The 21,940-nt window shown below is 53.0% G+C and overlaps 1 protein-coding gene and 1 long non-coding RNA gene across 34 annotated transcripts in view; both read left to right on the forward strand.

The window, feature by feature from the left end:
- The first annotated feature begins 2,168 nt into the window (after positions 1-2,168).
- Positions 2,169-21,940, forward strand: part of LRRFIP1 (LRR binding FLII interacting protein 1) — a 141,826-nt gene continuing 122,054 nt past the window's right edge. For 8 of the 33 annotated variants that reach the window (XM_027588786.2, XM_027588795.2, XM_027588791.2 and 5 more), the window contains exon 1: positions 2,171-2,342. In XM_027588786.2, the coding sequence (XP_027444587.2) occupies positions 2,247-2,342 (96 nt within the window). In that variant the 5' untranslated portion in view covers positions 2,171-2,246. Of the gene's footprint in view, positions 2,343-21,940 lie in introns of all 33 variants that reach the window. The other 25 variants (XM_027588824.2, XM_027588826.2, XM_027588827.2 and 22 more) reach the window with 8 other exon arrangements.
- On the forward strand, positions 2,823-5,340 carry LOC113919508. Its single transcript, XR_003519041.1, has 3 exons — positions 2,823-2,970; positions 3,687-3,848; positions 4,623-5,340. It is a non-coding gene; the product is annotated as an uncharacterized LOC113919508 (long non-coding RNA).

Below are 21,940 nucleotides of genomic sequence, written 5' to 3' on the forward strand. Positions count from 1 at the left end.
GACAGAAGGGTGAGTGAGACAGGGTCTGTCCCTGCCCCTCTCGTGTCAACTGAAGACCGCTATGGAAGAATTTAAGTGCTGGAATAAAAAGTGGCTCAAAGTTCTGATGAAGAATGGTGAGGGAAGGAATGGCAGCCTTGGGGAGTTGGGGAGGCTTCCTCTAGAAAGGAGATGTAGGAGGCTTTAATGGGGCTTGAGAAGAGGAGTTCTAGGTATCTCAGATAAGTCCTGGGACAGCAGCGGCCATGTCTGTGTCCTTTACAGTTACGCCCCAGTCCCCAGCATAGCACCTGCCAGGTAGCAGGTATGGGTGAATGAATGAGTGAAGTAATAGGAATGAGAACCAGTCTGAGCAAAGACATAGAGTCATCGCACGGTCTAGGAGAGGGGTGAGCCACCTCCAGTAAGGCTACAGGCAGAGCTAGAGATGATTTCCTCCAGCCAGGATTATGTCATCCAAGGGGTATGGGGTCCTAAGTGGTGTAATATGGCGCAGGAGATTCAATCCACAGACATTTCCTCAGCGCCTACAATGTGTCAGGTGTGTGCAAGCTCTGGGAATATGGTAATGAACGAGGTCATAGCCCTACCACTCGCCTAGTCTGCCTGCTCCACCCACTGCACTGAAGTCCGCTCAGGTGTGCTGAGCACCTGGCTCTGCTCCCCCCGCCCCTCCTATGTCTTCTCACTGGCTTTCCCCAGCAACAAAACCTCATCAACTTTCCCTGCTACTGCAGAGTCCCCTTTCTGTTCCCTGCTCCATCCAGCTTCCTAGTTACTTCCTAAGAACCCAAACCAACCTGGTCACAGTCACTTGGTTAGAAATATACCAAAATGTTCACGGTACTCACCTGTGGGGCTCTGGTGGGGGTGGGAGAGGGATACAAGTGACTTCGGTACGGCCTCCTCCCTCCCATGCTTCCCCAGCCCCATTAGAGATCTCTCCGCACCCCACACGTCCAAACATCCCAGTAACTTTGGGACAAGCATCTTTCCTCTTTTCTAATTCGGTAGGGACAGCTAACAGTTACTTGCATCATTACTGTGGCCAAGAAGGCAATGGCTTTGTAAACCTTATCTGATTCTCCAGTTTATTTTAAAATCCACTTTTAGAGTGTAGAAGGTAAAGCTCAGGTAAATTCATTCCTTTTTCAACAGCTGGAGACCCAGGGGTGAAGTGGTAAGTCACAGAGGACGTGCAAGTGAAGAAGGAAACGCCTACATCAACGGGATGATTCTGAACGTGCTATGAAGCTCAGAAGGCTGGCCAAGGTCCCAGTCTGGTAGCTGTGAGTGGATCTGAATGGCCCTGGGCCTGACCCCAGAGCCTGCCTCTGACCCCATCTGCGACTGACTGCCTGACTCCAACTCATGGGGGGCGCCCATCCTAGCCACACCCTTGCACTGCCCCCCCTGCAAACCCTTCTCTGCAACCCCAGTTCCCAGGAGCCTTCCAGCGCCCCTGCAGAGGTCCCAGCTCCACCGGCAGCCACTGCCCTGGAGCCGGTGGTCCACAATCACCCACGGGGCTCACCCTCCAGTGCCGCCCCGCCCCCAGGCCTCCCGGCGCCTCTGAACCCTCCGCAGTCCCTCGCCCCCACTACTCACCTGCTCCCGCAGCCCCCGCAGCCCCCGTCACCTCCGTGTCCTTGTGCCATCAAGCCCCAGCCATCCCAAACCTCCCGCTGTCTCCACGTCTGGCGTCCCCGAGCGTCCCAGGCCCAGTCCCACCTGGCGTCCCCGCAGGTCCCCGGCGCCCCAGCGCCCGTGTCCCCGCTGCTCCGACATGTCCCCCGGCCCCCGCGTCCCCTCTGCTCCGGCGTGTCGCCGCGCCCCCGGCCCCCGCGTCCCCCCCTTCCCGCTTGTCCCTGGCGCCCCGGCCCCGCGTCTCCCGCTCCGACGTGTCCCCGCGCCCCAGCCCCCGTGTGCCCTCCACCCTCCGGCGTGTCGCCGCGCCCCCGGCCCCACGTCCCCCCCTCCCGCTTGTCCCTGGCGCCCCGGCCCCGCGTCTCCCGCTCCGACGTGTCCCCGCGCCCCAGCCCCCGTGTGCCCTCCACCCTCCGGCGTGTCGCCGCGCCCCCGGCCCCAGGTCCCCCCCTCCGGCGTGTCCCCGCGTCCCCGGCCCGCGCCCGCTGACGCCATGACGCCGCGGCGGAGGGAGGGGCGGAGCGGGGCCGGGGCCGGCCCGAGAGGGGCGCGAGCGGCGGGAGCGGCGGGCCCCGCGGCAGTAGCGGGCGGCGCGGCGGATGGACATGGGCACGCAGGGCTCGGGGCGCAAGCGGCTCCCCAACCGGGAGCGGCTGACGGCGGAGGACGACGCGCTGAACCAGATCGCGCGCGAGGTGGGCGGCCCGCGGGCCCGCGGTGCAGGGCGCGGGCGGGGGCGCCGCCGCAGCGGTCGCGCTTCGGTCGGTCGCTCTGTCCGTCCGCCCGCGGCGCGGGCGGGGGGTGGGGCGCGGGCCCGGCGGGATGTCGGCGGGCCAGACACCGGCCTTCTGGCCCCTGGGGACAGGCTGGCGACGCTGACCCCTCCCCCACTGTGGGGCCACTGTGTCCCCCTCCGGTAGCGGAGCTGGGGTGGCGGCGCGGAGAGGGGCGGGACCGTGGGGTCGGGGCTGAGCGCCCCGCTTTGTCGTGCCGCTTGGTGGGGGTGGAGTAGGCCGCCCCCCGGAGGCCCGTGGACCGTCCCCGGAGGCCACATGGCCCTGGCGAAATGGCCTGTTTCTTGTCTGTGACCATGGGTCATCGATTGTCACGCAGGTGCGTGACATGGACATGAGCTTGGGGTCACTGTGAATCTTGTTTCTGGAGGGAGCCTGAGAACGGGTCCAGGCGCACTGAGGGGCTTTCGTCCAAGCTTTCTGGACAGTTCATTTGAAAGATTGGTGGTGAACTTTAAGCGTGGCAAATTAAAGGAGCACTGTGTGCGCGCTGGACAAGTGCCTTTCCCTCTAAGGATCCAACCTTCAGGTGAAATAAACCGGTGACATGGGAAAGTTGCCCCTGGGATTGGCCGCGGCAGCTCCCTGGGGAAGGGGAGCCCACTGGGCCCCAGTGACAAAGGATGCCTGATTTTTCTCGCATACCCTTTTGTACCTTTCCAGTGTCCCGTGTGTGTGTGTGTGTGTGTGTGTGTGTGTGTGTGTGTGTGTGCGCGCGCGCGCTAACTATAGAGCTGCAGCTCATCCCTCCTCATGCGCTCCCTTCCAAGTGTTCCATATGATGTGGAGTTCGTCGGCATACCACACTGCTCTCAAGTGGAAAAACTTCCAGGCCATTTAGGCTGTGGGCTCTGGTTGCGTCATTCAGCTATTTACTGAGGTCCACTCTATAACAAGTTCTTAGGTGTTTTTAGTTGCCAATACTCGATTTTGCTTTTATGGACATAGGGCTGTCAGTCAGTATTTGTTGAATATTGAAATGGATAAAGACTTCGGTTTTTCTCTGTATGAAAAGAAAAGGGCTTTCCGGGCAAACTCTTATACATCCCTTAAAACCCACTGCAGATTGGTGGCCTCTGTGAGACCGCCCCCATCACCCCAGGCAAAAGGCTCCCTGCCTCCATCTGGCTCCTCTAGCTCTTCTCCCTGCACCTGGTATGGGAGTCACCTCTCCTCAGCATAATCTGCTCATGCTGTAGAAGGTGACACCCAGGCAGGCGAAATCTTTCTCTTCTGTTTCCCCAGAGCTCCACACAGTCAGACGTGTAGTAGGTGCTCCGAAGTGTGTTGCGCTAATTAACAAACAAAAGAAGTACCAGGACTTGAAGTACATTGGGCTAAATAAAGACATTGGCTAAATGCAGTAGCTTGAATATAATCCCCACTCCTGTGAGGACAGTCACTTAGGTATGTATTTGACCCTAAGACCAAACGAGTGTTCCCTGGGAGGACAGAGGTGACGGGTGACCCCTGGGCCTCGTCTTTCTGTCGGTGCTTATGGACAAAGGAACAAGAAGAATGAGAGCTCCCAAAGTCTACTTCGTACCTACTGGTTTGGATTGGAAGCAAAGGCTAGGGATGCTCCCTGGGTTGACATCCTGGAGGTCCCGAGGATTGGGAGCCCGTGGTCTTGGCCCCCAGCCAGGGAGACGGTGGTAGGCAGTGACAGATTCAGACTGGGGAGTCAGTGCTGGGCTATGACAACACACACACCTCATGGAGGAGCTATGCGATCCTGGGGAAGTGAGTCATTCAACCCCCCTGAGTGTCTGTTCTCTTGTCTCTAAAGTGCGGGAAAGAAATCCCCCTTGGCAGTCAGGATTAAAGAAAAGGGCTTTCCGGGCAAACTCTTATACATCCCTTAAAACCCACTGCAGATTGGTGGCCTTTCATACAGTGAGTAACCAGGTAAATGTGAGCCTCAGCCACCTATCCTCCTGATAAAACCAACCACAGATGGGCTTGTTATAAGCACTAAGTGGCAGGTATCTATAATGTTGGAGGGAGCAGGTGCAACATTTTATGTTTTACCACAAATTGAATTATATTTCCCAACTGTAAAAATTAGAATCACGATCGAAATGGCAAGTATCTGTTCACCGTCGAGTTCTTGAGTGCTTATAAAAATTAACAAAATTGTCTTAAGTTTAGTACATTCTTATTTGTGCATTGATTCAGCAGATGCCTGCCGTGCTCTCCAAACACCTGTCCTAGGGAGACTGGGATTCAGAGATGGACCTGAAGAGGATCCACCCATGAAGAGTTGGGTCAGAAAGGGGTCTGACCTGTAGATCAATAAGAGAGCGGAAGATAGGAAGAGATCTGATAGTAAAAGGCCATGGATATTGTGCCCTGAAAGTTTGGAAATGAGAGAGTTCCAGTTTATTGAGGGGACTAGGAGTGGCAATCAGAAGTGGCTTCCTGGAGGAAGTGGCATGTCGAGTTATTTTGAAGTGACAGAAACGCTGACCTGGACTGGCCTCCACAAGGGGAAATATATTGGCTGGAGCATGGATTCCTGGCCACCAGCCCCACCAGTGGCTGCTTCCCTCCATAGCACCTTGCAGCTGGATCTGCTGCGCTGTCCTTTTTGGGTGGCCTCACCTTCAGGCTGACATGCGTCTGCCGTGTTCCCACACTGCCCTCCATGAGCCCACACCCAGTCTCTCTCTTGAGAGCTAGAAGTATCTTCCCTGACAAATCTCCACGTGGCTCCCTGGCTACCCCCGAGCCAAACTGTGAGCAGGACTGTGGACTCAGCCGCCCACGGCAGTCCCTGGGCCAGGGTGTGCAGGGCCGGGGGAGTCCTACCTTGTGACCCGTCAGGCCCATCCTGGAAATGGGGGGAGTTGGCTGTTGCCTCTGAAGCCCTCGGGGAGGTGTGGGAGACTCAATGAAAACTGGGGACTGTTTCGGAAGGTGGCAGGGGGTGGGTGGGCATGGGTCAGGCATCCGGGAAGGCGCCCTCTAGAGAATAAGCAGAGCCTTCTGGGCTGGGGTGACCTGGGGCCCACGGGCAGGGTCACCGGGCAGGAGGGAGAGCGGGTGGGCAGGGCTGGGAGGGGAGCTCAGCTGCCCCTGCAGAGGGCTCGAGAAGCGCACCCTGACCGGTGGAAGCTGACACAGTCCTGTTTCTGCAGTTACGCTGTGGTTTAACCCGAGGCCGGTTTTTAGTAAATGGACTCGTAACTTGAAAACACTGTAGATGTGTTAGCACAGGTACTCGCTTCTGAGGTGGAATTCGGGCAAGATGTTGTCAGGAAGAAGGTCCAGTAAGCACCTGGAGATGCTCATCGCCGCTGAAGGCGTGAGCAGTGTTTCTCACACCCTGGGGAAAGGTGTTTTGAAAGCAGATATATTTTTCTCTCCTGCCGTATTTAACATTCGGCTCAAGATTTTTGGTAGCATCCCACATTGCTCATTCAACACTCGGCCACGGAGGGGCATGAGCCTGCTCTCACGATGCCTGAGGCAATTCAGAGCATTCCTCTCAAACGGAGAGCGACAACAAAATTTTAACAAATAGTGATAACACACAAGCTGCCTTGTGAGTCATGCCCTGTGGCCACACGGGCCCTGGTCCGATGCCCTTCCCCGCTCACAGCACAGTGCCCTCCCCGAGACTGTCCCCACGGCCGCCTCTCCAAGACCCACCCACTGGGAGGTGGTCCCTTGGGCACCGATGGTGCCCACCCAGCTCCCCCCTGTGGGCGGGTGCCGACTCCCTGGCCTGTGAGCGCCCTTGGCCACCCAGCAGTCGCTGTGGGGGAGGGGTATGAGCCCACCCCCACCCCTACCCCCCGGGGCAGTCTGCAGCTGTTGCCTGAGGGGTGTGAGGATATAAATGTCCCCTCCGCTCGCTTCGAGTTCGAGTTGGAACCCACTCTGGTGCCGTTCCGGCTCCAGAGCTCCCTGTGGGATGGGGCTGAGGGCACACTCCAGCGGAGGCCCCCTCCTGCCCCTGCCCCCTCAACCCCTCTTCTGCGGGCTGTGCTCCCCGGATATAGAGCCACAGACAGATCCCTGCCTCAGGCTCTGCCTCTGGGGACCCCGACTTCGGACGACCCCGTGCTTCATTCTGCGTGGTCCTGTACACACAGGACATTCTCATCCTCAAACCCCTTTCATGTTACCCCCTCACCACACCCTTCCCAAATAGCCTTCACAGGCCAGCTTGTCTTGAGGGACCCGTCTCCTTTCTCCTCAAGCCTCAAGGCGTCTGTGGGCCCAGCTGGGGGGGTGGATACACAAGTGCTTTTCCAGAACGGCCCCGGGGAACCGGCTTCAGCTTGGAGCCTCCGTTTCACCTTGCTCTGGCTCTCGGCAGGTCCGGCGCCTCTGGGATGGTGCAGCCCAGGAGTGAGCCCACAGCTGGCGTGACACCCACTCCTGGTCTCCCGGTGCCGTCGCCTGCCCTCAGTGAGAGGACAGAGAGCAGCATTTAACCGGACATTTAACCCTTGCTGCTACAGCCGAGCAGTCCCCCTCAGGCCTTAGTTCCAGGTGAAGTTGCTTTTCTGAGGTGGGCCGCCAGCTCAAAACATGGTGGCCACGGCCTGGATGGTGTCCTCGGGTGTTGCCAGTGGTTTGCGAGCGGGGACACTGTCGTGCCCCCTTCTTCCCGGGAGTGGGAAGGGATGAGGGGAGTCAGACGCCGAGCACCGTGGGAAGAGCTGTCCTGCCCCCACTTCTAACACAGGCCCTCCCCGAGCTCACCTTCCCAGACAGACTCGCAGAGCCTGGTGCACCATCAGTGAGCGCTGGGAACACGAGCGTTCACGGGGGATGTGTCGCACGGAGTCTGGGCCCCGGGGGAGCTGCACGTGGCGCCCGTGACCTTGGGCCATCTCGGTGATTCCCAAAAAGATGGTCCTGGTGGGAGTGGAATCAGAAACTCAGCTGTGGACGGTCCTGCCGGTGGCGATGGCGTGCGGGCCCCGCCCCACAGCTATTTCTGTCAGAGAGCCAGCCATCTGTCTCCCTCTCCCCCTTCTGGGTGACCCTCATGATTCACTGGTTTTGTGGCTGGGGCTGTGATTTGTATGTGGGTGGCCTGCAGAGGTGGCACGGTGGGTAGAAATCAGGGGACCTGTGTTCCAGTGGAGCCTAGTTGCTAGTGAGCCTGGTCAGGGTATGGGGTTGGAAAGGGGGCAGGTGGGAGCTGAGGTAGCTTCGGAGGCCTGCAGGGTGCCAGGCACTCCCAGAAGCTTCCCCCCATAATTACATTAAGTCCCACCAGCAGAGCTGAGAGTATCTCTGTTTGACACGCAGAAGCGGGCTCACAGGTGCTAGTGACTTGCCCAAGGTAACTGAGAAGGTGCCCATTCAGCATCCAGGCTGCTGCCACTTCCTGGATCCAGTCCTTGGCTCCATCCGGGGCCCAGCTACCGGCCCTGTCCTGCAGTCAAGCCGACTTGCTTCCCATCTCTGGGACTGTTGTCCCCAGCTGACCTCTGGCCACCGGGCTTGACGGTTCATGGGAAAGCTGATACTCTTCTGTCCTTGCTACATCTCTCCCCATTTTTTTTTTTCATTCTCTCAACTTCTAAAATGTAATGTTTATTTAACTAAGGTGATACGTGTTTTTACCCTTGTCCCACATTCTCAGGCCATTCTCCACACAGCAGCTGGGGGATCCTTTGAAATATGTCAGCTCATGTCGCCTCTCTAATTAAAACTCTCCAGCAGCTTCTCATATCACTGCATAAAGGCCAAGTTCTTAATGACCCGGTGAGACCCTGAACAATCTGGCGATTAGCTCCGTGTTTATAAATAATACGCGTGCGTACTCTATTGATCGCCTGAGTGTAGCCGTGGACCGCTGCAGGTCCTGGCTGGGAGGCTGGGGCCCTGCTCAGGCCCTCTGCCGGTTCTGTCTCCCCTCATCTGCACACCACAATAATCTTGTAGTAGAACCACAGACCGGTACAGGGTATGGTGCTAGGAGGGTCAGATTCCCGGGTTCGAACCCTGGTCCTGCCACATGCTCTGTGACCTCGGGCAAGTTGCTTCACCGCTTTGTGCCTCAGTTGTCCCGTAGGTAAGATGGGAAAATTTTGAGTGCACTTTCCACAGGTGTTTATGAGGGTAAATGAGCTCTTTCATGAAAAGACCCCAGCACGAGGACGGGTGCCTTGTCAAGGCAGGTGGTGATGGGGACGTCACATGAGGTGTGGCTGCGGAGCCAAGCAGCACACTCTGACGTTTCTCTCCTTGGACAGCTTTCTGCCTTTTCTGGAGTTCGTGACTTGTTTTTTTTTTTTTTTTTCCCCCAATTGCTCTTCTGTCTACATATCAGTCACATCCAGTTCTTCAAAAACTTTTCAACAGGACCCCTCACAGTACTATTTCCTGTGTGACTCAGCAAACCAGGCAGCCTACCATTTCCCCTTCGTCCCCTCCTGGATATGGACCCCTGGGGACGTCTGTCCTCTAGACCCTCTCCGGACTTCGGCTGTTCTTCCCTTTGCCACCATTCTGGAGCTCCCCACTTTTCTGTTGTTGTTCGATCCCTCTTTGCCAGATGCCGTATCAAATTCTTCCTCAGACTACTCTCTCATTTTGCTGGAACACGTCCTTCAGTAGCTTCCTGAGAAAGAGTGCCTTTTCCAAGTATTTGCATGTCTGAAAATGTCTGTATTCTACCCTCATACTTGAGTGATAGTTTGGCTGACTATAGCGTTCTAGGTTAAAAATAATTTTCCAAAGAACGACAAAGATTTCTACGCATTCTTTGAAATGATTTCCAGCATGTATTATCAACTGAAAGAAGCAAGGTGCAGAAAACAAAACTCGCGTGCTGTCCCTTTCGTGAGAAAGGCGGTGATTTGTCTGCATTTGCACAAAGAAACCCTGGGAGACCAACGGAGTGTGGGGTGTGAGTGGAAGCAGATTCATCAAGTGTCACTTTTCATGCTCTTTGGATATTTTTTTAAGATTTATTTATTTATTTTAGAGAAAGAGAGAGAGTGAGGGATGGAGGGGCAGAGGGAGAGAGAGAATTTCAAGCACACTCCCTGCTGAGCGTGGAGCTCTATCTCACGACACTGAGATCATGACCTGAGCAGAAATCAAGAGTAGTACACTCAAGCAACTGAGCCGCCCACGAGACCTGAGGCTCTTTGGTTGTTGAACCATGTGACCGAATTGCCTCTTCAATAAAATAAACTAATAATGATCAAGAAAGTAAAATTTAAAGGTATTTTCTACCACAATTTTAAGACATTTTTTTCCACTTGATTCCAGCCTTCAGGATTGCTTTGAGAATTTTGATGCATTGTGTATTTCCAGTATCTTGTATAATCTCTGCTTTTACTCTGTAGTGACTTTTAGGAACTTCTCTTGATCTTTAGTATTTTGGATGGGTTATTTTCCATTTATTGAGCATTCACTGGGGTCATTGGGTCTGAAAACATGTATCTTAAAGTTTTGGGAAATTTTCTGAATTTTCTCCTCCCCATCATTTCCTCTGCTCTCTTTTACGTCATTTCCTTTGCTGGGAATAACTTTCTTTTCATTCCACTTCTCTAAATTTCTTCTCTTGGTGGTGCTTTACAGGAGATAACTCACCTTTATCTTCCACGCCTTCTGCTAAACTTATCTGTTCTGTATTTAATTTCTAAAAGGTGGGGGGTTTTTTGGTTGTTGTTCTTTGTTCCTTCTTTATGGCATTCTTTCTGATTCACAAATGTGGCTCCTTTTCTTATCATTCTGAGGATATTAATTTGTTGTTGTTTTCTCCAAAACTTTTCTTTTGTCTCCTGTACTGTGGTCTGTTTCTTTTGGTCCTTTGTCTGCGGTGGCCTCTGTCTTTCATCTTGACCTCTCCCAGATGCATGGTGATCTTCGGCTGTCCATTCAGCTCTGAGAATGAGTCACTAAAACACTGTGAGAACAATTTTGTGAAAGGCCAGGAGGAGAGGTGCCATAGGATGCAAGCAGGACAGCACCAGGGGTGCAGTAGGGTGGCTCAAGTGCTGGTACATTCACTACCTTCTCAGGGGACAGGCACACAGCTTGGATCTGAACCCAGGTCCCCCAGCTGCCAAGCCAATGCCCCGGACTGCTTCAGTGTTAGAAGGGAATACTGCTTAATGCTAGCAAGCCAAACCTCTCTAATTTGGTGCCTACAGATAGAGTTCTATTTTCGCTTAAGGGGGTGGTGGGATTGAGAAGAATGCCAAAAATTAATCTGAGATTTATACCGGGACAAAATAATCTCTAATGTCCATACAGCCCAGACAAGGGAACCGGTCATTATGATATTCTTTCATTGAGAGTGGAATAAAATATCAAACTAGGTGAGCAAACAAAGGGAGTTATAAAAAATAAAATTTTCATAGCTGTACGCATCAAGGATAATTCACTTATTTGTTAGGAAAATTCTCTAAGATCTGAGATATAAAACAAACATAAAACACCTGGAGAGTTTAGGTAGGCAGAATGTGATATGGTCTTGGCAGTGGGTAAACTCTCAGATCAGCAAGTATGGAAGAGCCAGAGCCATTTGCTGGAGTATTATATTGCAATGCTTCCACCCACTTCTTGGCTTGGGGGAGTAAATGAAAAATCACACAGTGGTCATGTAGAATAGTTAAACCTAAAAGAACCAGGAAATCTAAAGTTTTTGTTTTGCTTTTAAGCTGCATCTTATAAGTTTACCCCCCCCCCTTTTTTTTTACCATCCCCCTTGATTTATTTTTATTTTTCGCCTCCTTTTATGAGATCCCTTAGACATAGGGGAGGATGGGGAGTTTTCCAGGTTGATAGAGAGATGGGATTTCCATGCTGACTGAACAGCTAACGTGTCTCTACCCCGGGTTCCCTAAGATACTGCTTTAAGTGATGCCAGATATGTCTAAAATCATCCAGAACGGTGCTGGTTAGTAGGACCTTCGGCAGTGACGGCAGCCCTCTCTCTCCCTGCTGCGTGTTGTGGTAGCCGCCAGCCCTGGGTGGCTGTGGAGCACCTGCATCATGGCTAGTGTGTCTGAGAAATGCATCTTAAATTTTTTTTTAAGATTTTATTTATTTATTTACTTGAGAGAGAGCGAGCATGAGCAGGGGGAGGGGCAGAGGAAGAGAGAGAGAGAAAAACAGATTCCACGCTGAGCACAGAGCCCGACACGGGGCTCGATCCCACAACACTGAGACCTGAGCTGAAATCAGGATCCAGACGCTCAACCAACGACGACGGAGCCACCCAGGCGCCCCTTGCATCTTAAATTTTATTTAATTTTAATTCATTTAAATTTAAATAGCCACTTACTGCTCGTGGCCGCCAGATGGGCAGCCAGGCTTTAGAGCGATGATTTCTTCTTTGCCGAAATATGCCGTGACAGGGGTGTGTTCCGTCATGCAGAGCAGGGCTGAGCATCAGAGGGAGGAGAGCCCTGGGGCCCCAGCGGCAGGACTGCGCGGGAACCCAGTCCGGCCTGGGGACACGTTTGGTCTGTGGGAGGAGCACCATCAGCCTTCTGAAGTTGGGGGACCACAGGGGGTATCGTATCCCTGTATCCGAGCCTCCTTTCCTTATATTTCCTGGGGGGGTTGGGGTAATGAGCGGTCCCAGGGAAATGCAGTGATGGCAGCCTGGCCCATGTGGGCGCTAACTGAACCCTGGGGTCCCCTGCCTCCTGGGGGCGGGGTCCACCTCCAGAGAGAGACCGCAGCACCGCCTGACTGGCCAGCATGTGCCCCGGGGGAGGACAGTGCCCGTGTGCAGGGGGCGGCCACGGTCCTGGGACTGGCTAGATGGACGCCGAGTGAGCACATGGACCGTGGCCACCTCAGCTCCGCGTGCACCTTCAGGGTCCCGTGGCTTTCTTAGCATCCGGAGCACAGGTGCAGCTGAGCATCGGCACAGGACAGGCGTTCTGTTTTCAACGGCACTTTTGCTTCTTGGCCTTGAATTTAAGAATCCGGAGTAAGACGCCACCAGGCTTTTCTGGCTGCTTCGTCATCAGGCAGCCTGGCCTCCGGGCCTGTGGTCCACATGCTGGAGGCAGCGGGCCCGCCACCCGCTGTAGGGTTTATCTCTGGGCTTCTCTGACCTCTCAGAAGGTCGCAGGGAAGCGGTGGTCACGCGGCCTTCCTGTTACTCGTCCTGTGCTTCAGGGACTCCCAGCCTCTACACTGCGGACATTCGGAGGGATCCCTCTCTGCTGGGGGGCCGTCCTGTGCCTTGTAGGAGATTTAACAGCCTCCCTGTCTTCTATCCGAGAGTGACAACAGAAATGCTCCAGACATTGGCAGATGCCGCGAGGGACAAGAAGGCCCCATGGAGAAGCTCCCCTTCCCTTTTCCCACCACTGTGCCACTCACTGTGGCCCCACAAATGGGACCTTTGTGCAGCTGTCTGTGGGCACAGCAGTCCCGCTGCTGAGGGAGGAGGGAAGCCTTATGGGGGGGGGGATGCTGGCAGCCCATCAGGACTCCAGAGTCCCCCCCCAGACCCCCCCAGGTAGAAGGGGGCGAGGTGTGGGACAGCGGGAAGGCCAGCAACAGCACATTTCCATAGGATTAAAAGTGTCCCCATATTTCCTAAAAAGTATGTTGCTTTTGCCGTTCACAGCTGAATTTCTTAAAATAGACCGCTAGACCGTGGGTGGTCCCGTGCAGGGTCCCTGCCTGGTGCCCAGACACTTGTCCCTGAGAAGGTGGCATGCAGACCACCTCTCCCTTCCCCCCCAGTGACAGTGTGAAAATGGGTGCTGTCCCAGCCCTCTCCTTCCCTCTGCCCTCTCTGTGCCCTTGGCCCCAGGGCATGTGTGTCCCCCTCAGGCTGCAGGGTGAGACAGGAGTGACTTAACCATGACAATGTTCTGTGCCCGTCATATTCCCCTCCGTGGCTTAGACCCCTGGCTTCCACTGTGATGTGCAGTTTGTTAAGGAAAACATGCTGTGTACCCTCCCTCTCCATAACTGAAAATTCAGCTTTAGGATTCCTTTTGGCTTAATAGATCTTTTTTGCTTGGATTTTTTGGGTTTTGTGTGTGTGTGTGTGTGTGTGTGTGTGTGTGTGTGTGTGTGTGTGTGTGTGTGTGTGTTGAACAATGTCACTATTTTAGTGTATTCTTTCTTTCCTAAACATTTTTCCAACTTCTCCTAGATAGAACATGGTGGTTCATAATTATATAGAGTGGAGGACAGAGTGGGGGCACTGCCTTGCAGTTTGGCAGGCCATACCCTAGACTGTCTGATTACTGACTTGTTAAAATGATGTCACATAGAAAAGTGTAACAGGTAAGAGCATCACGTATGTTAAAAACTAAAATCCAGCGGAGTAAATGTGAAGACCCGATCAGCTTCGTTCAGTGATCCATGAATGGGCAGCATCCCATCTAGAAGTAAAGGGAGCCCCTCGGAGCAGAAGGAAATGAAGTCTTGTCTGGGCCAGAGGGGCAGGGAAAGGAAGTCTCTGGTGAAGAGTGGATTGTTTCAGTCAAGACCTTCTCCATGTGGGGATGGCAGGGAACTGGCTGGCAGGTCACCTCCCTGGTAACTCCAGCCTGACTGGCTAAGGTTACGCTCCTGGGAGGGGCTGAAACTGCAGTTAGGTGGAGTTCTAAGTCTTGGTTTGCCGACGTGGGGCTTAGCACAAGTGACTCCATTTTGGGCCTGTCGTCTCTTTTTTGATGCACGTGATAATACGCCATCAATGATACAGTAATAACTAATTCTGTTTATCCAGTTTTATATCCAGCTTTTTGAAATTCTGAGTTACTGGATTTCACAGACACCATCAGGCCTCCTTCCTTACGCCCGTGCCGTGTTCTCTGTGGATGGTTTATCTCTTCAGGAGACATAGAAGCAGGCCAGCTCTGCCACTCAGGGGCTCTGGGACGTGGGCCTTCGCTGGCTTGAAGCTTCAGTTCCTCAGCTGTAGGATGAAGACGGGGTAGCTGGGGGCCTCGTGAGATGAGGCACGTCGGTTGCCGAGGTCTGGGCCTCCTCTGGGAGTGCTCAGTCCCCTCCACCCTCACCCGACTGGCTCTGCCTTCTCCTGGGAAGTCTCAGGCCTGCGCAGCTCCCACCCAGGGCCTGAGGTGGCAGTACGGGTTCCCCACCCCCCACCCCCCCCCACCCCCGCCCCTTCACCTCCCATCACACTTCTATTCTCTGGGCCGCACTTTCCTTTAGCAGCTCCAGTCTCCAGTCAGAGGGGGGCGCTCTCAGGGGCTGCGCCAGACCCCATGGCCGGGGGACCCCCGAGCCCAGCATGTAGGAGCCACTTGAAAACCACCTGCTGAGTGAATGCAGGTCAAAGCAGAAAGGGGAATTCCTTGGCAGTGTGATGGTGACTGGTCTTCGTACTGATACGAAAACCTTTGAATGTGGGATTTTTCTTCCAAGTGGTTGGAGCTACTTTTGTCAGAATTCATGCATGGATTACACGGAGTGGCTTTCACTGATGACTTTTTCTAAATCCTGAAACCTCATCCACTGTCACAAGAGATCAGGAGATAGAATCGTCCGTCTTCATACTGATAACCTCGTCAGAATTCATCAGCAAGAGGCCAGTACCACCCACAAACCACAGTTATCCCCGATGTCACACCGAACTGTGCCACCGAGGCCGGGGCTGTGTTAGTTGCTTTTGGGTTTCCCTTGGCATGATAGCTACTTTCAGTAATGGATGGCAGTGTGGGAAAGCCTAAAAAAAAAACCAGTGAAATAAATTTCCCTCCTGATTCCCATGAGGAGAGATACTTTGCACACCCTTAAGAAAATACAGCCTAGAGGGTCAGGGTTGGACTCTGAGTCAGAAGACCTGGGTCTGAGGCCTGGTGTCACCATTTACTGCTTTTGCCACCTTGGACAAGCCACGTGGCCCCTCGGTGTTCCCACCTATAAAGTGGCAGTGATGATTTGTGGTTGTGAGGACCAGATGAGGGGATACACACACAATGCTTGGGGCAGGGACTCCTGCTGCTCACCAAGGCACCTGTGTCTCCTCACACCCCCCCCCCGGAAACAAGGCAGGGGGTCATTGTGGCCACCGACCATGTGTGTTCACTGGCCCCCTGCCTGTCACCCACCCACATTTACAGAGATCCAGACAGACAGACAGAGGCTTGGCTCCCACCCTCAGCTCCAGGCCCTACTCCAGGCTTCAGGCTCCAGGTTCTAGGTTCAAGGCTCTGGGCTCTACTCCAGGCTCCAGGCCCCAGCTCCAGGCTCCAGGCTCCAGCTCCAGGCCCTACTCCAGGCTCCAGGTTCTAGGTTCTAGGCTCTGGGCTCTACTCCAGGCTCCAGGCCCCAGCTCCAGGCTCCAGGCTCCAGCTCCAGGCCCTACTCCAGGCTCCAGGTTCTAGGTTCTAGGCTCTGGGCTGTACTCTAGGCTCCAGCTCCAGGCCCTACTCCAGGCTCCAGGCTCTAGGTTCTAGGTTCTAGGCTCTGGGCCCTGCTCCAGGCCCTACTCCAGGCTCCAGGTTCTAGGTTCTAGGCTCTGGGCTCTACTCCAGGCTCCAGGCCCCAGCTCCAGGCTCCAGGCTCCAGCTCCAGGCCCTACTCCAGGCTCCAGGTTCTAGGTTCTAGGCTCTGGGCTCTACTCCAGGCTCCAGCTCCAGGCTCCAGGCTCCAGGCTCTGAGCTGCCCGACTAGGGACTAGGCCTGGAGACAAGCCCCACTCAGCTGGCCTCCTTAACCGTAAGGAGGGGTAGCACCTGCTGCCTGTCTCACAGCATTTGCATGGGGCACAAGTGAGGAAATAGTTGAGATCATGCACGCAGAGCCTCAAGGGCTTTGCAAATGTAAGGTGGCAGTGGTATTACTGTCAGAAAAGTGTAGAAAAGATTCTTAACACTTAGATGTTTTGTGCTGGTTTGTAGCTGCTTCTGAACTTGGAGCAGATTAACCTCGGGAGCTGTGCATTTTTCTTTACGCAGAGCACTCTCTATTTCTTTTTTGGTGGTGCTGTTGCCTTCTTCTAAAAGTAGGGGAGGAAGCAGATGCAAGCCTAGTGTGGGAGTCAGGGAAGGTGGGAGGTAGAGTTGTTGGGGGGGAGGGCAGGAGCCGCTCTCTGCAGGCGGTCCTTCTCTGAGCTTCCAGACCCCTGATTCTTTCAGGTCCTTGTGGAGGTGAGGAGGAAACAGACAGGGGTCACCATCACCACGACGACCACAGACCCCCCCCCCCCGCCATGTTCCAGGCTCTTCAGGGAGGGCTGGGGGGGCAGCAAGGGCCCAGGCCTTCTCCAGCCTTCACTGAAATCTCTTCATGCCTCAGTTTCCCTGTGGTCTGACCCAGTTTGCAGCCTGCATTGTGCCGGGAAGGCATAAGCGTGACAAGACCCCATCCATGGGAGAGCAGCTTCTCTTCTTTCTCCTTTCAGAGTCCTGTCCGTTACAGAAGGGAGTCGCTGAATCAAGCCTTTCCTCAAGAGCAAAGGAAGACCCTGGACTCTTCAACCTTTATTTGGACGTTGCAGTAAATGGCATCTATTTGGCTCTGTGCCTTCTCTTGCTAACCACTGGTCCCTCATGGGGTGGAATCAGGGCAGCCTGTCACCTAGATGGTTCTAATCACTCAGATAGGGACGTTTCCAATAGCGTCTCTGAAGGAAGGTGGCTGTTTGAGTTGCTTGACCAACTTTGAGAAAACAAAGCACGTTGGGCTGGAATTGAAGGCGGTAGATTGTACCTAAGATCAATGGTCCTCAAAATGGGGCCTCCGGACACAGTGCCCACAGCACTCGGATGACGTTAGAAATGCTGCCTCTTGGCATCCGTCCTACTGCACCAGAGCCCTGGGGGCAAGCCGGGCCGTCTGTGCTCGGAAGAGCCCCCCGGGGGTTCTGATGCACACTGAAGATTAAGAGGGGCTGCCTTACGTGAGCTGCTCTACTGCTGGGTCTGCTTCCAGAGCTCAGGAACGGCGGTGACGCTAGGGTTCCTGTTTGAACAGTGTGGCTTTTTCCTGCTCACCTGCCTGGGGACTGGATGATTCGTTCTAGTCACAGATACGAGTGTTGTCATGCCCTTCCGGCTGGCGAGGCTGCCATGGAGGAGCTCCCCTCCTGAGAGGCCTCCCCCCTCCCCAGACAAGAGCCCGGAGTATCCTCCCCCTCCCCCCAGGGGCAGCCTCCGGGTTCTGGTGAGTGAGCAAGCAGAGAGATGGATGGACGACGGACGGACAGACGGACAGCATTAACCTGACTTCAGTCACATTGGACAGTTCAGTTTCTTCTGAGACTAGAGCAAGATTTCAGCGATCATCAGTGGTCACCTATGTGCAAATGAGATTTAGTAGAAGGCCATGGCGAGCAGGATCTGGCTCGGCCAGGCGTCGAGTCTCTGAAGTGTGCATTTTGGGGCCAGCATAGTGAGCCCCCCTGTCTCCCTCTCACATAACAGGACCTAGAAGGAGCGGTCAAGCAGGCAGCTTTCTGACCCCCCCCTCCTGATTATCTGATAATTGCTCCCTCTTTCCTTGTTTTGTGACCTTTTCTCTCTTGTGCTTCTCCAGTGACTTTTTGTGTTATGTGGGCACTTGGAAAAAATCTCTGAACGATCCTGGGGATGGGGCTTTGATTTCGTTGGCTGGCGTGTGGGCGATCGGATTGCGCTGCACGTTGCCAGCACAGTGAGCTCTCGTTCCCTAAAAAAGGCACACACTGTGTCCAGGAAAGCTCTCCTGAGGTTGATGGCATGCTACCAGGGGCTGAAGAAACTTGGATCGTGTTTGCAGAACATTCTATTGTGTGACTTCCCTGTTGGGGTGCAGGGTTGGGACTGGAGGAAGTGAGGTGTGTTAATAAGCCTGCCAGGTGCAATAAATAGCTGTCTTTGCCTGACCTTAACCTCACGTAAGCGATGTGGTTCTAAAAAGCGCTGTGCACACCAGGAGTCACTGGAAACATCTAGAGGGGAATGGTGCTGGCCTGCGCGCAAGAGACGTCGAGAGCATGCAGGTGGACGTTTCTGTGAAATGTTCTCAATTTGGATTTGCCTAATTAGACTGAGCTTATGGATGTGGAGGGAGAATTTCATGGAGATGAAGGACCCTCTTGCTCACGTCATAGCAGGCAGTGCCGTGATGTCATCACTGACGACATTGACCTGGACCACTGAGCTAGGGAGGGGTTGGGTATACTCCGCTGCAGGGTTAGTATACCCACCCCCAGCTCTGTTCCCTGGAAGTGAGTCCCTACATGCAGCCCCCATCCAGGGAGGGGACTTCAGCTCCCCGTTCCTAAAAAAAGGTGTAATCCTAGGTTGAAACGTTCACCATAATTAGTAAATTTGAGAGGGATACTTTGAGGCTGTGCAAATGTCCTGTCCCACTCTGAAGTCCATCAGCGGATCAGTAATTCTTTGTGACATGTGGATGCAAAAAGCAGGTTATTTGGTATGAGCAGTGAATCGGAGAGCCAGGATGGGGAAGCCCTCGAGCGTGTCGTGGTGTCATGGTGCCTGATCTTGGCCCAGCCCCGTGGCCTTCACCTCTTCCCCTACTGCCGGCACGCCAGCCAGCTCTCTGGGCCTCATGAGCAACTGTACGTGTGCTGCTCACTGCTGTGGATGCAGACGCCTCTAACCTTCTTTCCGTGCTCCCAGAGCCCCTTCTCCTGCTTTCCACTGGCACTCCGGCTTTCACCTTGGTGTGGCCGGGAGAAGTCATGCTCCTTCCCAGTGCAAACCAGATAGGCAGCGAAGATAATGCTGTGAAATTTCTGGTTTTGGAGGGATGGGGAGAGACTAAATAGTGGGTCATTTTTTGAATGAAGGTCTTACATGATGAGTAGAAAGAACAATGACTTTCTTCTTTACTCTCTGTCACTTTTCATAATCTGGTCATTTATGGCCTCAGTTTCAGGAGAGAACTCAATGTTTAACAGCACAGGTTTGGCTTGGAAATGCTTTTTGATACGTGACATTGACAAACGTCACAGTAGGGAACAATCCCGTTAGCCAAAGTTGCTTTGCCAGTCAACCCCAGATAACTGTTATTCAGCGGATGGCGTTTTTTGCTTATTTTGTTTCCTGCTTTCTACTGTTAGAGTAACTGAAAATGAGGGGAGAAGTCTGATGGGAAGAAGTGAAAATGCAGTATCTGTCTTTCAGAAAACATCTTAAATACGAGCATACCTCAGAGATACTGCGGGTTTGGTTCCAGACTGCAGCGGTAAAGCAAGTTACCGAATTAAAGCGAGTCAAATCACATTTGTGGTTTCCCAGTGCACATAATGGTTTTGTGTACACGATACTCTAGTCTGTTAATGCAATAGTAATGCAATAGCATTTTTTTAAATGTACACACCTTAATTAAAAAATACCTTATTGCTAAAAAAATGCACACCGTCATCTGAGCTCTCAGCGAGTCGTAGTCCTTTCGCTGGAGGAGTTTCTTTCGTTGATGTTCGCGGCCGCTGATGGATCGGGGTGGTGGCTGCTAAAGGCTGGGGTGTCTGTGGCAGGTTCCCAAAATAAGACAACAATATGCCACATTGATTTATTTCCTTTCACGATTTCTCTGTCGCATGTGAGGCTGTTTGATGGCATTTCACCTACAGGAGAACTTCCTGCCACCGCTTTATCCCCTAAGCCTACGTAATGTCCTAAATCCTCTGTTGTCCCTTCAACAGTCTTCGTGACATCGTCACCAGGACTAGATTCCGTCTCAGGAAACCGCTTTCTTTGTCCATCCATAGGAAGCAACTCCTCACCCCTCGCGTTTTATCACAAGATTGCAGCAATCCAGTCCCCTCTTGTAATTCCAGTTCTCCTGTTTCCAGCCCATCTGCAGTGGCTTCCTCATAGAAGGATTGAACTCTCCATGTCATCCATGAGGGCTGGAATCAGCTTCTTCCAAACTCTTATTAATGTTGATATTTTGACTTCTTCCCGTGAGTCATGACTGTTTTAATATAAAACATATAGAATGGTAAATCCTTCCCAGAAGGTTTTCAGTTTACTTTGCCCAGATCCATCAGCGGAGCCACAATGACAGCTAGAGCCTCATGAAATGTATTTCTTAAATAATAAGACTTGAAAGTCAAAATGACTCCTTGATCCATGGGCTGCAGGATGGTTGTTGTATGGGCAGGAATGAAAACATTCATCTCGTCCATCTCCATCAGAGCTCTTGGGTGACCCAGTACGCTGTCAGTGAGCAGTCATATTTTGAAAGGAGTCTTTTTTTATGAGCAGTAGGTCTCAACAGTGGGCTTAAAATATTCAGCAAACCATGTTGTACACAGATGTGCTATCGTATTTATAGAGCACAAGCAGAGTAGATTTCCCCCGGAGTAGATTTGGGGATTTCTAATCCCCAAATCCCCAGGATTTTCAGAATGGTCAGTGAGCATTGGCTTTAAGTCAGCAGCTGCATGAGCCTCTAACAAGAGAGGCAGCTGGTCCTTTGAAGCTTTGACGCCAAGCACTGACCTCTCTAGCTGTCGAAGTCCTAGATAACCTCTTCTTCCAACATAAGGCTGCTTCGTCTACAGGGAAGATCTGTTGTTTAGTGTAGCCACGTTCATTCGTTATCTCACTAGATCTGGACAACTTGCTGCAGCTTCTCCATCAGCACCTGCTGCTTCACCTTGCACTTGTATGTTATGGAGACTGACGACTGACTTCTTTCCTTAAACCTCCTGAACCAACCTCTGCCAGCTTCCGACTTCTCTCCTGCAGCTTCTTCACCTCTCTCAGCCTTCACAGAATTGAAGAGAGTCAGGGCCTTGCTCTGGACTGGGCTTTGGCTTAAGGGAATGTTGATCTTCTATCCAGACCATGAAAACTGTCTCCACATCAGCAATAAGCCTGTCTTGCTTTTTCTCAACCGTATGTTCACTGGCATGGCCCTTCTAATTTCCCCAAGAACTTCTCTTTTGCATTCACAACTGGGAGGACTGTTTGGTGCAAGAGGCCTAGCCTTTGACCAGTCTCAGTTTCGACATGCCTGCCTCACTAAGCGTCAACATTTCTAGCTTTTGATTGAAAGTGAGAGACATGTGACTGTTCCTTTCACTTGAGCACTTAGAGGCCATTGCAGGGTTATTAACTGACCTAATTTCAATATTGTTGTGTCTCAGGGAACAGGGAGGCCCGAGGAGAGGGAGCGGGATGGGGAACGGCCAGTTAGTGGGTGGAGCAGTGAGGACACACACGACATTTATTGGTCACATTTGTTGTCTTCTATGGGCGCCATTCATGGTGCCCAAAAAGATCACTGAGCACAGATCATTATAACGAATATAAGGAACAAGTTTGAAATATTGTGAGAATACCAAATGTGACACAGAGACACAAAGTGAGCAAATGCTATTGGAAAAATGGCGCCAGTAGACTTGCTTGACAATGGATTGCCCCAAACCCTCCATTTGTAAAAACTACCGTATCTGTGACGCACAATAAAGTAAAGCACAATAAAATGAGGTATGCCTGTAACGGTGATAGAATGTGAGAAAGATTGAAGAAAACACAGACCCGATCATTAAAGACAAAATGTCTGGATTGCAGAGAATTATAAACCTCTCCGTAGAAAGTGTCAAC

The sequence above is a fragment of the Zalophus californianus genome, chromosome 3, assembly GCF_009762305.2.
Source record: "Zalophus californianus isolate mZalCal1 chromosome 3, mZalCal1.pri.v2, whole genome shotgun sequence".
Taxonomy (NCBI): Eukaryota; Metazoa; Chordata; class Mammalia; order Carnivora; family Otariidae; genus Zalophus; species Zalophus californianus.